Source organism: Coenobita brevimanus, chromosome 107, assembly GCF_032717465.1.
Source record: "Coenobita brevimanus isolate Jiangsu-jjx chromosome 107, ASM3271746v2, whole genome shotgun sequence".
Classification (NCBI taxonomy): Eukaryota; Metazoa; Arthropoda; class Malacostraca; order Decapoda; family Coenobitidae; genus Coenobita; species Coenobita brevimanus.
The window spans coordinates 23,173,599-23,189,751 of record NC_137060.1 but is presented as its reverse complement, the minus strand read 5'-3'; the positions used below and the strand labels follow the sequence as shown (position 1 = coordinate 23,189,751).

The window sequence follows — 16,153 nt, the reverse complement described above, 5'->3', positions numbered from 1 at the left end:
TAATTATCGGATGTTAGCTGGATTAGAATGCTTCAATTGTCCTGGCTATGATAGGGTTAATTTCCTGATTCTGTCACTTTTTGTACTTTCTATTTGCATGTTTCTGGATACTTTCTATTTGCATGTTTCTGGATCCTACCTCATCCCATCCAAAGGTGAAAATAGAAGGTAAGATGATGAATATGTTGATGATGATGATGATGATGTGTTTGTAAAATGGAAGACTGGTGTTAGGGAATGATGTTTTGATTTCTCTTAAGTTTTATTAAATGTCATCTGGTGTTAGCAAGAGTTAACTGACGGATGGCTGGTGTTGGTTTAGAACTGGTCGCACATGGACTTATCAGAAGTGTCCGAGACTACCAGGCGACACAGTAAGTCCGACTTGCATTTTTCATCGCATCCCTCCTCCTGGTAGGGCCGTGCTGCCTTTGTGTAGTATCTGGGGAAGGAGTGTGCAAGAGTGAGAGACATGTGAGAGAATAAGAAACAGAGAAAGATAAAGTGAAAGACAAATGAGATCTAATTTGTATTTTTCATCATAACCTTCCTCTTGGTAGGGGGTCTGTTGCCTTTGTGTAATACCTGGGGAGAGAAGGAGTGAGATAGTGTGAGACAGTAAAAAATATGACTTCCAACTTGCATCACTCATCACAGCCTTCCTTGTAGGGTTCTGTTGCCTTTGTGTAGTATCTGGGGAGAGAAAGAAAGAGAGAGAGTGAGGTAGGGAGATGCATGTAGAGATTGAAAACAGTGATGGTTAGGTAGAGTGTATGCATGTACTGTGTGTGTCTATGTAGAGACTAAAAACTATGATGTTGGTAAGGAATTATGTGTGTGTGTGTGTGTGTGTGTGTGTGTGTTGGGTAAGGAAAGAATATGAAGGATACCCACCTGAAGAAATCGTCAAAGAGTGTACTGTTGGGCTGTTTCATTTGGTCTACTAGGCCAGACCACGAGGCTGGCGTCAGGTCACTCAGCCTGTTGGTAAAAATGAAATGAGTACAGTTCAGTAACCATCATCATCATCATCATTATCATCCTTTATTTCTCCATCAGGGATACTTAAATATAGACTATGCTCTTCAGATATGTTTGACAAGAATGATTGTAATGCTTCAACTCTAAACTGAGTTAAGACAAGAGTGACTGCAGTGCAGTTACTGTAAAATGATAAAGCTTCAACCCTTTTCAGCTTAGTTGATGGCCAAGTGTAGTCAGAGAGAAGGGTTGGAATGACTGTTAACCAGAGACACATTGCTGCCTCATAACTAAGGCTCATTGAACCCCATGCAACAACTTAGTATTTGAGTTGTGGAAGTGGTTTTGCACTGTTAATGGAAAACAAGTGACCATTGTTGTTATTTTCTGAGCAACATTATATGAGCAGTAAACCTCAACAATATCTTGTTTATACTCTAGTTGGCCACATCCAGTTCAGCCTTCTTAACCACTCACAAAAAAATGAAGCATGTACGGTATATCAGTCACCGAATAACCATACAGATGCGCGGACACACAGAAACAGACACGATAAAAATTGGCAGTCATATCTCTCTGCCAGTCTGTCTATAGCCAGACACCTTAATCCTGAAAGGGCTAACCACAAATGAATTGCCTTTATGTTATCCTGTCCTCCACCATCAGGCTGCCCTCTATTCAACTCACCTCCCTCACACATACACTTCTCCATCCATCCCTCCTTCTCATCCCAGGTCTCTTTCTCCCTTTTTCCCATTCCACCTCACTTGTGTTCACTCTTAGTCAATCTTTCATTCTCCATTCTCTCCACTTGACCAAAGCAGCTTAAGGTACCTCTTGCACTTCCTGGCACATCCACCTAATGAAATTTACCAATCAACTGAAGATCAGTGATTTGGTTACCCATATGCATCCTTGGCAGTGTAGAGGAGGAAGAAACGAGGGTCATCATTTGCATTGGCTTCATCCAGGTCCATTATGTAGTTTTCATGGTCCAGAACTTGCTGTGGAGAAAATATAATACAGTATATATGTCTCTGTCAGTTGAAATGTTAATTCCTTTAATTGTTTTTTATATGCAGAGTCTGTTCTATTCATATGTCTGTCAGTCGTTAGTATGTCATTTGAGATGCTAATTTCTCAAACTGTTTGTTTTTATATAGCTTTACTTACTGCATTTATGTTTCTTTCAGTCCAGTTGCCAATTTATCTGTCTACTAGTCCACTATGTTGTTCTCATGGTCTAGGATTTGCTGTGAAAATAGCACTGTTTATTGTGCTTTGTTTCTTTGGCTGTCTGTGTTTGAGATGCATATTTCTCTAACTACCACTGTGCAGTAGAAGATTACCAGCCCTCACACATAGGTTGCATATTATTATGGAAGAGCGTTCCTTGCTTGCATCTATGTATTTGTCAGTTGCCAAACACGCCAATCCTGTTAGAGGTGGCCACAACTATATTGCCTTCATGTAACCTGTCTGACTACTCTGTCTTCAGGTAATGCCACTCTGTCATATACAGTATTGTACCTCTCCACCCTGCTCCTGCACCTTGATCTTTCCCTTCCCTTTCCATCCTACATCTCACTCATATACTTCTCTTCAGTCACTCATTCTTAGTCGTCTCCACATGGGTCAACCATATTTGCATGATGGCTGCAGTTCAAACTGCATGGTCTCTTGCTGCATCATCACTCTAACATTTTGCATTTTATTCTGGTTATAAACAGATGCTCTTTAGCTCAGAGAGATTTTTTGAACTGGAGGTGTTAGTTAACAGCCATGGCTATCTCCTTTACTACAAAACCTCTGTACTAAGCTGACAGAGAAAATCTGAAATTGGTAGAACTATCAACAACATTAACCTGCAAAATGGCCCACACATTCATTCATGGAAGAAATAACTACAGAACCTTACATATGATGATCCTTCATAGTCGCCATCAATGGTATATATCTTGTATCCGGGGTTGAGTTTATGGTATGGGGTCTGACTCTGTGCCACATATCCGACCAGCGCCGGTCTGTCATTCTCATCATACACCATCATGAAGTGGTCCTTATGGGTGTGGCCGTAGAATAACCCAGCGATGGTTGATTCATACCTGTGGTGGAACCATAGACAGTTATAGAGCACAGAGTTTTCATCATGAAGTGATGCTTGTGGGTGTTGCAGTAAAATAACCCAACAAAGGTTGACTCATATCCATGGTTAGAACTGACACGCATCTTACACCTGTATCAACAATGGTACACTCCATTCCCAATATACCGTAATACGTTATAGTATATTACTGTACTCATAATCCATTATAATACATGCAAATTGACAGTTGTGTCTTTTAGTTTGGGAGAATGTGAGTGCTTTCCTTGTTGGTCATGCTAGTGTGTGTTTAAAATTGATTGATTGGTAACACAGAATTGTGTTATGTTGATCTATATCTATGCTAATTTGTGACATGAGAATCGCCCTGTTGTACTGATGGCCTCATGTTGGCAGGTAGTCTTCAAGTCTGACAGGGTGATGGCTGAAGAGGAACTTTACATTTTCCCCAGCATCCCTGTCTTCTTATACAGTACTAATACTTATATTCCTTGTGCCTATACAAATTCCTTCTTATACTCAATATGCATACCTGTACTCATACCTTCTTATACCTAATGCTTCTCATACCAGTATTGTACATATATCGTCTTATACTTTGTGCTTATTATACTTATACCTTCTTTTACGTGATGCTTCTTATACCTATACTTATACTCTCTTATACCTGAGAATAAGCCTGTTGTACTGATGACTCCATGTTGGCAGGCAGTCATCATGTCCAGGTGGGTGATGGCTGATGAGATACACCTTCTCCCCGGCATCCTCGGCTTTCTGTAGTTCCTCAGCTATCCACTGCAACTCTGATGCTGGATCCACATCGTCGTATACCATCCACCTAGGGCAGGCGGCAGGTTACAGGTAAGTATGGGAAATTTTATTTGACTATCCACTCATCTCTTGTCTCATTCTCCTATTATTCTCTGTTTCTGTTTGTCTGTTATTCTATTTATTTATCATTTTATTCACTTATCTTTGTGTTGAGGTAAGTACCAGAGACCTTCTCTGAGTATCCTTCCATCTGTCTTCTCAAGCCATTCGCCTATTATTCTTTTGTTTTTCTTCATCTCTCATTCATTTATCGCTCTGTTCATTTGTCTTTTTGTTGATTTGTCTTTCTATATATTCACCTATCATTCTCTCTTTCTCTCTTAATTTATGTATTAACAAACCAATAATCTGATGTCATGCCCACTCCATCATACAGCAGCCACAGAGAGATGCAATACGTAAGTTAAAATATGTATTTATTTTCTTTCCGTTACAGGTGGCTTTACATTGAGTGACAAGCCAAATGGTTTCCTGTAAGCCAAGAAACAATTTACAATGCTGGGTGGTAACCATATAACCAAACCATACGTGCTTCCTACGTGTCAAGTGGGTTGGTGGAGGGTTAGTGCCTCTCCCTGTAAAACAAATAACTCAGAGTCAAATGGCCACCCCATACGGGATTATGGGATCTGGCAATAGATAGATAGATAGATAGATGTTTAGCTAACGTGGTTTTAGTTGTGTAGAGATAATGTGTATATATATGTACGTATGATTAGTTAAGATGGTTTGGACATACAGAGAATGTATAGGTGTAATTGGGGGAAGCTAAGAAAAAATCAAGGAGAATGTGGAATCAGGTCTTGATACTTAGTCACCATTGTGACATGAGATGAAACTGGTAAGCGTCAATAAGAGTGGTTTTGTAACACAGTACTGTACTGTATATCATTCATATTATCTATATTTGGGAACAATTGTGAAGAACATTCTGGCTACTATATAATATTTTCCAGTAACTTTGATATCCGTTGATTGTACAAATATGTCTTCACACAGATGTGTTGTTCACAGTTTGCTTAAGCTTATCAGTTGGCATCAAGTATGACTCTGATTTGCACACTTTTGTTTAAACACACCAACTATTAGTATAACTCACCAGTTCAAGGAGTAACAGTAATTTGTGTTGACAGAGATAATCTTGAGCCCTGGCTTAATATAAGTGGTGTAGAATGAACCGTATGTCACTGTGCCAGCCACCTCAGGAGGCAGCCAGGTCTCCCATAACATTGTGATCTCGTCATACAACCACGATATGTCAAACTCATTGTCAATGTATGGCTGTGGGAATCTGGGGGAAAAGAAAGGTGTTGTGTTAGTCAGTGTTGCATTTAATGTATGATTGTGGGGATCTGGAGGAAAAGAAAGATGCTAGATGAACTAGAGTTGTATTAGTACTGTTAGTGCTGGAGAGATATGCCTTCACACTGTGGCACTGATGTAACTGAGCAGCAAACCTGCCTGGTGATTAAAAAAAAAAAAAAAAATGTAAACATCCCTCAGCATACTCCATATTTCCCAAAAGGAGAATGGTGGACTGCAGAAGGAGGGCAGCTTCAACACGCAGAGTGTCTGGACTATGTTCAGATGAGCCTGGGTCACCTTGGCTTTGGTGAGTGTCCTTGGTATGAATAAGATTGCCCTATGTAAGCTGCAATAAAATGCACACTTCTTTCGACTGTACTTGGCTAAAATATTGATTGTGAGTCTAATATATTTGGTGCTGTACATTTCTCATAAGCATGGGAAAATCATCTGACAGTAGCCAGAATAAAATGCAGGATAGTTATTTCACAGCCAAAGGGTTAAGCTTAGAAGGCAAAGATGCAGGCAAGCTCCCCCATTGCTGATGTTCATTTTTATCTCTTGACATAAACCTGATGGACTGCAGGCTAGAGTTGCCCATCTTCTGCAGTCCTCTATCCACCTCTTGGGTGAGCTGGAGGAAGTTGAAATCATATAACCAGGGAATGGAGTCACCCAAGTATATCAGTGCCACCACATGAAAGCATCTCTCAAGCAATTGAGCAAAGTAGAAGAGGGTTGTCAGGTGTACCCATCTTACTCATGAAGCTGTGTGGAAAACAGACATAAAACAGATGATGATGATGATGAGTGATAATGGTGATGATGATTTAACTCACGCATTAACTGGGTGTGACTCATGGTTGCCGATGGCAGGGAACACAGGGGTGTCAGGGAAGAAATCCTTGATCATCTGGACCGCGTCATTGATGATGTTCAGATTCCCTGCCTGGCTGGTGTTCCAAACATTGTGTGGTATGAGATCCCCAGTCCAGATGATGAAGTCGATATCCTGGAAATAGAGTGAGCTTGTTGATGAGAGATTATAAACTTTTTTTTTTTTTTTCTGCGACATATTAAATTGAGTAAGTTAAGTAATGGTTGATTTTGGTTTTGGTTTTGAGATAGAGTGAAAAAGGAGTGAGCAGCATAAATCTGTGACTTATAACGGTTGATATGAATGGTGTAGAGAATGAAGCAAAGAGTGAGGTAGATTAGAACGGTAGGCAGAATGAGACAAATGTTATTTAGAGAGTGAGGTTGAAGGTAGGTGGTGAAGAAGGATGGAGACATGAGTAAGGCCATGATCCATTACTAACGGCATGGTTGTTGTTGATATCAGTGTAAAGTGCCTCCAGCAGCCACCTGGGAGCATCGCAATTACGGTAGTCACCCCACTTGCCAGCGCCAGCCTCAGGAGACTCCACGGGGCCTGAGAGAGATATACTGTATATGTGGCGGTAAAAGAAAAGAATAATGTCATCATTGTCATCATCATTATCATCATCATTTTCATCATCATCATCATCATCTTAACCCTGCATCACATTTATTTCATCATTCCTGCTCCTTCTTTCTCCTTCCTTAATTTGTCCCTCCCCCGCTCTGTCTGTCTGTCTATACTGTATTTCTCTCTGTATCTCTGCCCATGAAATCAATTTATGTCTATCTTTATTTATATCTATCTGGTCTGTATATCTACTTATCTCTACCTAGTTATCTACATACTACACTGTATATGTTATCTGTCTGTCTGTGTCTGTCTCTTCACACTCACCACTCTCAGCTCTGCAACAGTAATACTTCTCCGGACATTCAGCGTTAGCCCCAACCAGGTAGTACGGATCATAGTGGGTATCTGCTAAGTGTAGAACCTTCATAGTGGGTGAGCCGGGCTGTAAATAAATAAAATAAGGTGGAAATAAAGGATGAAAATAAAAAATGAGATGTGCAAATATGTTAGGGGGAAGTAAAGGACGGAAGTGAATTGGTAAGTTAGGTGGAAATAGAGGGTGGTTATAAATATATAAAAGTTGGAAATAAAGGGTGGAAGTGAATAAATGGATAACTAAATTACTTGGAAATAGAGTGGAAATTCATTCATTCATTCATCATACAGCAAATAAATAAAGGTGGATATAAAGAATGGAAATCAATAAATAAAAAATATTTGGTGGAAATAAAGGGTGGGAATAAACAAATAAGTTAGGTGCAAGAGTGGTTCAGGTACTGCAAATCCCAATGCACATGTGTTCTGGGGTTGGCTTAATCAGCATTATCCATAGTGCGGTTACTCTGACTTGAAGAATATCTGTAATACTCTTTGGAGTTGATGGCCAGCTGTAGTCAGACTGGATGGATTTTTCTGACAAGTAACCAAGGAGACCTGTTCTTGCCACATAACTAAAGCTTATCAAATTTCGTGCAACAGTGACTCAGTATTCAAGTTGTGGAAGTGGCAGAGTTCCATCATATGAAAGCATGCCATCTATAGTGTGTATCCTGCATCACTATCTGCTTCCCATAGCACTTTGCTTGCATTGTGGTGGTTGATGTTTTTTACATCCACTGTTTGCATGATTGATTTACAGTTGCACAAAATGGTAGAAATATCTCCACCCGATGTCCCCATGCCTCTTCTACTCTCCACACACCCCACACTCCTATCACCTCTCCACCACACTCTCCTACACCCCTCCCTTTTCACTACCTTGCTCTACTACTTCTCAACTTCTTCCTCTCTCCATCATACCTCTCCACCCTTCCACTTCACCTCCAGCAATGAGGGTTTTGTGATGGGTGGGCCTAGGAACTTTCAGATAACTTCATTACCTAGTCATCATTCTTTCACACTTCAGACCTCCCTCTCCCAGCCTCTCGTAGCTTCATTCTCTCCCACTCCACATCCTCCTCTTCAGTCTCCCAGATGCTGTCCTAGCTTCATTTTCTTGCCCTCCATATTCCCCTCTCCCAGCCTCTCCTAACCTTTCTGTCTTTTTCCCCATTCCCTTGTCCCACCCCCCACTTACCTCTGGCAGTGTGGGTTCTGTGACAGGCGGCTTGGGTACATCGGGTAATGTTATTTCCCAGATTCGATCAGGGTTATTGGAGTGGCAGCCAAAACCAGGGAACATCATACCACAGACATCATTGCCTGTCAACTCCCTGTTGCTCAGGATCCAGATAATCTGTGTCTGTGGGTAGATGGTGGAGTTAGGCACTGTATGTAGATTGATTGATAAATACTGTAGCTGGGTCACTGGGTAGGTGAGAAGGTAGGTTGGTGTAGGGAACATCATGCCATATATATCATTGTTTGTGACCTCTCTGTTGTCCAGGTACTGTATTCTGTTGAGGGTGATAAATAAATAGGTAGGTAACTGGGTAGGTTAGAAGGTTGGTTTAGATATGCAGATAATTGCTTAAGATTGTGTACAAGAAATAGAAGAAAGTCATCACCCACCCCGGCTATCTGTATGAAGTTGGTACACACGACTTCGTTGCTGATGTTGAGGTTGATGCAGAGGTTGATGATCATGTTACTGATGTCTTCCGGGTCAGTGCCATTGTTGATGGAGTGGATGATCTCGTTGACACCGATGGTGCACGTGGAGCAAAAGATGACACTCCTATCCGCCTCGGACTGGGGATGGTACGAGGATTCCCAAATAGAGTCGCCCAGCAGGAGGCTTTCTAGGTCCAGTTCTGTGGGGTTGGATTAGGTTAAGCTAGGTTAGGCTAGGCTGGGTTGGGTTAGGTTGGATTTGGTTGAGATGGTCTGAGTTAGGTTTGGTTAGGCAAGGTTTGGTTTGGTTAGGCTAGGTTGGGTTGGATTGGGTTGGGCTGGGCTGGGTTAGGTTTGGTTTGCTTTGATTTAATTAGGTTAGGCTTGATTGGGTTTGGTTACTTTAGGTTGGGTTGGGTTGGGCTGGGCTGGATTAAGTTAAGTTAGAAGGTGGTTGGAACGGGATTACTGTGGTTGGAACTGGATCACTAGAGCATAGATGGATGAAGCATAGTAATTACTGTTCATTGTGGGCAATAGGAACTTCCATACATAGGCCTAGTTTGTGTAATCAGACAGACAGACAGACAGGTCACAGGAGTGAAAATATAATAGAGATGCACAGACAGACAGACAGATGGGTGAAAACTCTGTAGACAGACAGAGAGGGAGGCAGACTGACAGGGATGAACCATAATATACAGTCTTACAGGGATGAAAGCATAATAAACACAGACAGATAGATAGGTATACACAAACCGACGAGGAGATAGAGACGGATTGACAGACTGACATAGAGATGGGTCGGTAGGCAGACAAGCAGAAATATAGACGAATGGCTGTGCAGGTAGACAGAGAGAGAGAACATTAATAGAAATAGATGAAACTGATTTACAGTTGAACACATAAATTCAAATAAACAGAGATGGAAACGTAGATATGTAAACAAGAAACAGATAGAAACGTAAATACAAAGAAACAGACAGCGATGATGATAATGATAACGTGGAGTGACACAACTCACCCTCCGCAAGGTCTGTGAGTGCTGGGCCTACTGTGCCATAGCGCATCGCCTCGTGGAATTCCTGTCTCACCTCATCCTCGTTGTGAAGGGGCACAGTGGCGCCTGTGGGGGGGAGACAGGGTGAGATAGAGTAGGGTGAGGCAGAGGCAGAGTGTAGCAGGATGAGGTAGAGCAGAGGAGGTAGAGTAGGGTGAGGAGGGTGAGGTAAAAGTAGGGTGAGGGAGGGTAAGGTAAAAGTAGGGTGAGGGAGGGTAAGGTAAAGATAGGGTGAGTTAGAGGTAGGGTCAGGAAGGAAGGGTAAGGTAAAGTAGGGTGAGGTTGGGTAAGGCAAGGTAGAGTAGGGTGGATTGAACTTAAATAGCATCTTTGGTTGCGAAATAGGAACATTGCTTTTGATTTTTGCTTACGTCTCTATCTGTCTATCGTTGTCTACAGTATGTCTGTCGTCTGTCTACCTGTCTATCACTTTATGTTTCTGTCTGTCTGTCTATCTACAGTATAGCGAGAACCCCTAATTCCGGAGGGGGTGACCACAGACGAATCGCCTCCATGTCACCCTGTCCTCCACCATCAAACTGCCCATTCTCCAGCTCACACCACTCCTCTCGCATATCCCTCTCCACCGCATCCCTCCATCTGATCATCCCAGAGTTATATAATTCAGCTCAGAGAAAATTCATTCATTCATTGCCAGACGCCATGTATCCCAAACAGGGTGGCCAAGGGCTTAGAGTTAATAATTTTACAGGGAAGGGCACTAATCCTCCACCAACCCCACTTGACACGTAGGGAGAAAATTACTGCCGCAGAAAGTTAAAAAAAAAAAAAAATACTTTGTGTTTGAAAGTTAATATCTCTGTAAAGTTACTTCAGCTCACGACACATGTTAGTTAGGCCTAGCTGTGTTAATCCTTTCAAATGTTACGATACGATCCTGAAAATGTCCCCAACGTTCGTGAAGAAAATGGTGAAATAGTCTGTGTTGCTTAGTTTTTGAAGAATTATAGTCGATTTTTTTTATCTGACGGAACTGGCCCATTTCCGTGACAAAAATAGTAAGTCGTGGCTGCCTGAAGTTCAGTGAACCCTAGGTAGGAATAAGTCTCCCTGATTACTAGTCAAATAAAGTCCTCCAGTGCTGTCAACCAAGCTGAAAGGGTTTAGCGACCTTTGTCAAGCTTGATTAAACGCGATATAGTTAGTGTAATGTATGTGTGGGTGATTTCTTATTTACCGAGTCGTTTAGTTTCACGAATAGTTTTGGTAAAGCAGTACGTTTCAAAATGTGATGTTGACTAGTCCAAAACGTTGCGATTTTTAAGATGTGGAAGTAAGTTAACGCTAAACATTTATAGTTCATATACGGAAGAGTAACTTTATATCTTTCAAATTTTACTTGTTGCACCTTCAATCTTACCAAAAGCAACGAGGAGCACGAGGAACAACGCGTGCACCCCAAATCTGTTCATCTTGGTGACTGAGGGACGGCACTGTGGCACTGGCTTGACACTGACTTGCACTCGCACCTCGCCTGTAGGCACCCGTTACGTCACAACATGGCCGTTTCCAAATTGACGGGTTTTTTCCTTTTGTGTTCCGTTGTTGCCTTTATCGGACAGCTATCAGTAGACTCACCATACGAGGGGGAATTCTTGACTACGAGTGAGTTGTTACAACAAGGTCATCAGGGGTAATATGTGATAAGGGTCCTAAAAAGTATGGAGGGTAAACAGGTCTCTGCACCACTTAGGTATTATCTTTATTTCTTTATTTATCACGTATGTTATTCACGGTATGCCATTTTCATTTTAGTTAGGCTGCGTCTACTATCTTGGATGCTGAGCTATAGGAAGAGATTAACGCAAAATACTGAGAGTCACAAAGAAGTGCTGTGAACGGGATGCAGGGCCTTAGTGCTGTCATATTCTCTCATGGAGGTACGGGAAACAGGCTGCAAAAGAACGGAAATCGCCAAGTTAAGGTGAATGAACTATATATAGACTGGTTGTGACGTGTTTGGTAGGTGTTTGGATGTGAAGGGTGGAAAATAAGGGACTGACTAGGAGAGTATGTGAATGAGGTGGAGGGCGTAACGTAAGGGAAGGAGGAAACCAAGGATGAGATGAGGAGATGGGGTGGAGAGGCGTATGAGAGGGAAAATGTGAAGAATGAGAGACTGACAAGGAGAGGGTATGTGAGATAAGCGGAAGGGGAGAGGAGGAGGGGGAGGACCGAGAATGAGATGTGAGGGATAGGGTAGAGAGGCATATGAGAAGGGGGAAGGTGTGAGTTGGAGACCGGGTAGCCTTATGGTGGAAGGCAGGGGTACGTGGAGGCGATTCCTTTGTGGCCACCCCATTCGGAATTAAGAGTTCTGGCCATAGATAGATGGACAGATAGACAGACAGATAGATAAATGAATCAGGATAGATGTAAATATAAAAGTCAATAATATGCTTAGGAAATTAGTGCCAAATTTCAGTGTGTTCGTTCGATTTCGCAGTTGCCACCTGTTTCTGACAAAGCAAGCAGCCGTAAAGCTAAGAGTCGTCATTATACACACACCTGCTCACACCATGCCATGTTTTTAGGTCTTCACACTATGTTGGACACCTGATGTATTTGGGTAGCTTCAGTCTTCGTCTTTTTTCTTGCATTCTTCCAAGTACATCGCATTTTTGTGTTATTCCTTTATTTCTCCATCAGTTCACTTCAGACTTGTACAGTTGTTCCTTGGGCAAATATCCTTAGTAGCTCCTGTTTTTTTTTGGGGTGGGGGCATTTTAAACCTTTATTTACTATTTTTCTCTAACTTGACCAAGATTTTCATCATTTTGCGGCATATTCCTTGTAGGTCAGTGGCAGGAAAAGGCAGTACTAAGGTTCTGCATCCTCTCCATAGCACTTCTTTGTGACTAGCATCATACTCTGGCGTTAATTTGTTCTTACAGCCTAATATTCAGGATGGAAAGATGTTAATTGTTGACCAGGTTAGAGTAAAGGGATTATATATACTTCATTATCCTTATTAAATTACTAGTTATTGCATCTCTATCTGCCATTATATTCCATCTCTACCATTATATTCCATCTCTGTCTACCATTATATTCCATCTCTACCATTATATTCCATCTCTATCTACCATTATATTCCATCTCTATCTACCATTATATTCCATCTACCATTATATTCCATCTCCATCTACCATTATATTCCATCTCCATCTACCATTATATTCCATCTCTATCTACCATTATATTCCATCTCTACCATTATATTCCATCTCCATCTACCATTATATTCCATCTACCATTATATTCCATCTCCATCTACCATTATATTCCATCTCTGTCTACCATTATATTCCATCTCTATCTACCATTATATTCCATCTCTATCTACCATTATATTCCATCTCTACCATTATATTCCATCTCCATCTACCATTATATTCCATCTCTGTCTACCATTATATTCCATCTCTATCTACCATTATATTCCATCTCTATCTACCATTATATTCCATCTCTATCTACCATTATATTCCATCTCTGTCTACCATTATATTCCATCTCTATCTACCATTATATTCCATCTCTATCTACCATTATATTCCATCTCTATCATTATATTCCATCTCCATCTACCATTATATTCCATCTCCATCTACCATTATATTCCATCTCTGTCTACCATTATATTCCATCTCTATCTACCATTATATTCCATCTCTATCTACCATTATATTCCATCTCTATTAGCCATTATATTCCATCTTTATCTACCATTATATTCCATCTTTATCTACCATTATATTCCATCTCTATCTACCATTATATTCCATCTCTATCTACCATTATATTCCATCTCCATCTACCATTATATTCCATCACTGTCAACCCTTTATCGAGAGTCACATAATCCAAGGCTGGGACATGGCACAGGTTATCCCATTTCCCACCTGTACTGTAAACATGTTGGTTCCCATGGCAATCAGCACCCTCACCTGGCTCGCTCACACCTCTCTCTCTCTCTCTCTCTCTCTCTCTCTCACACACACACACACACACACACACACACACACACACACACACACACACACACACACACACACACACACACACACACACACACACACACACACACAGAGTTCAAAAGAGAAAAAAAAAATCGAATACATTATTTTTGGGTAGGCAAGGAAGTCAGCCCCAAAATAACGCATAACCACTTTATCTCCAAGACGTCTATGTATATTTCAGTATTTATTCCGGGTGATGGAGAGGGTCGCCTTCCCGTGATGGCACTGATATGGGGATTCACTACCCGGCTATGCAAACATCTCTTATCTCCCTCCCTATCCGTCAAAAGGAGGATGGTGGACTGCCGGAGAGACCTTTCTTTGGGGAGTTCACTAAATTCTGTGGGAGTTGAGCACCACGATTCCGAAAATTCCTTAATGAGTGACTGATGGACACCCTCGTTCCCTAGAGGCTGGAGGTACTCCCGTATCTGATAAAATGATGAGTGCGAACGAAAGCGAACTGTGACAGTGTTGATGTTGCTGGGGAGGGGGCAGGGGTGGCCTTGGCTCCATCTTCTTGGGTTTTGGGTGGCCTTGGGTTCCTCCTCCTTCTCCTCCTCCTCCTCCTCTTTCCCCTCCTCCTCTTCTTCTTCTTCTTCTTCTTCCCTCCTCCTCCTCTTCTTCATTCTTAAGACAATTTTTTCCCCAAATCAGTTCTTCCCACACACTATGACACGCAACCGTCGAATGTACAGTAAGGTTCCCTATTTCAGTTCTAGATACAGGCTATGGTCAGTTTGATTTCACCTGAGGGAACTGGGTCACTGTCAACCCGAACGTAACAGCGTCTTGGTATGATGTTCGGTTAATCTTAGCAAAGGTAGTAATGTGTCTCCCAGGGGTTTAATCCGCTCTCTAATCTAACTTCATGTGGCCATTAGCGTTTATTTCATTTTTATCTTTTGTCAGGTTAGAGTGAACGTGCTATAGAATGCATTAGATTTTATATTTGTATCTGTAGTTAGCCCTTAGTGTTATCTTGTGTTGTTGCAGTATATACGCTACAGAAAACTCACATACTGTTAACGTTGACTTTTAAGTATGGTATAATACTGAAGTGTATGTAGTGCTATATATAAGCCTTTGCAGTAATTTGTACGGTATATTTATTTCTTGATATATTAAGTAAGGAGAATTAGCAGTACTTGAAAGATACGGAGCCATTTAAAAGCTGAATATGCTCCTAATTACAGCTTAGCACATCATACCTAACCACTCTCATAGAAATCGTTCACCGTTTCCAGATTTTGATATTAATCGTCTTAGTATTGACTCTGAGACTGAGATTAGTGTGTCTAGGGGCTGATGGTTAGGCAGGCAAGGCCATGGAAGCCTCCCTGAAGCCTCTCAAGCACTGGGGTCAACTTTTAAGCTTAACGACCATGCGCGCGCAGGCCAGTGATGCGTTCTAGCAGCGTCCCCGAATTTAATATACTTCATGTTGGAAATTTCTGTCAGTATGTTGTGTAAGTAAAGATTGGTTATATTTGAGGGTAGTTTGATTCTGCAGGAAAGGATAGTCTGGCTTAGAAGGGGAAGAAAATTGGTTTAGTTCAGGGGGGTGACGCATGGCTGACTCTTGTGTTGCCAACGGGTGGGTCAATTCTAAGCTATTTTCTCAAGAACTACAGCCGAGAATGAAGCAGGACACACTTAATTAGTTTTTTATAAGTATTTTGAGGGTACCGAAGAGGATTACGACAGCTGTTAGGGTTATATGTGGTAAAAATTAGCCAGGGTGTGTGCATGAGAATTAGGCTTTTGGGTTTGAGTTGATGTAAATAAGATTGAAGTTAGGCTGCTTTGGGGGTATGTAATTTATTTTTAGGGTGTACTAGAGGTTTGTTGAGTATTAAGGGGGAAAATAAGGGCGGGGAGTGCCATGGGAAGGGGTAGGGAGTGAGGGGAGTGCCTGGGGAGGGGGGGGAGAGAGTGAGGGGAGGGAAGGGGAGAGGGGAGCTTGTAAGGTTGCAGGGTTGGTCTTTTATCGATTACCAGAGGGAGTTGATGCAGGGAGGTGGTGTGTGAGACGCGCAGTGGCTGGCAGGGTGTGTGGACCTACTGGAATTAACCTCCCAAACCCTCCCAAATTGAACCCGTGGACGGTTTTGTTAATTCACACTCCCGACATGAATAAGGCACTAATCGGATACGCGCTTGGGGTGGCCATTTTGTTTGTCTGCGTGCGGCAAGGTAAGAACAGTTTTGGATTTAAAGTTTTTTGGGGGAGGGGGAGGCGGGGTTGGATTTGGGAGCGAAAATGTATATATAGATCTATAGAGTGTTAGATGTAATTTCCCGCTGACGGTATTGAAGTGTTG

At 41.8% G+C, this 16,153-nt stretch overlaps 2 protein-coding genes across 2 annotated transcripts in view; one reads left to right on the top strand and one right to left on the bottom strand.

The window, feature by feature from the left end:
• Positions 1-318: 318 nt before the first annotated feature.
• LOC145416725 (sphingomyelin phosphodiesterase-like) lies at positions 319-12,333 on the bottom strand. Its single transcript, XM_080285654.1, has 14 exons — positions 12,324-12,333; positions 11,168-11,281; positions 9,751-9,852; positions 8,685-8,926; positions 8,251-8,415; positions 6,999-7,116; positions 6,541-6,653; positions 6,061-6,233; positions 5,016-5,207; positions 3,753-3,923; positions 2,900-3,086; positions 1,885-1,985; positions 895-981; positions 319-442 (listed from the first exon to the last, which is right to left on the bottom strand). The coding sequence occupies exons 1-14, from the start codon at positions 12,331-12,333 to the stop codon at positions 319-321; spliced, it is 1,899 nt and encodes a 632-aa protein (XP_080141780.1).
• Positions 12,334-15,850: 3,517 nt separating this feature from the next.
• Positions 15,851-16,153, top strand: part of LOC145416620 (uncharacterized) — a 24,603-nt gene continuing 24,300 nt past the window's right edge. The window contains exon 1 of the mRNA XM_080285553.1: positions 15,851-16,025. Within this exon, the coding sequence (XP_080141679.1) occupies positions 15,962-16,025 (64 nt within the window). The 5' untranslated portion in view covers positions 15,851-15,961. The remainder of the gene's footprint in view (positions 16,026-16,153) is intronic.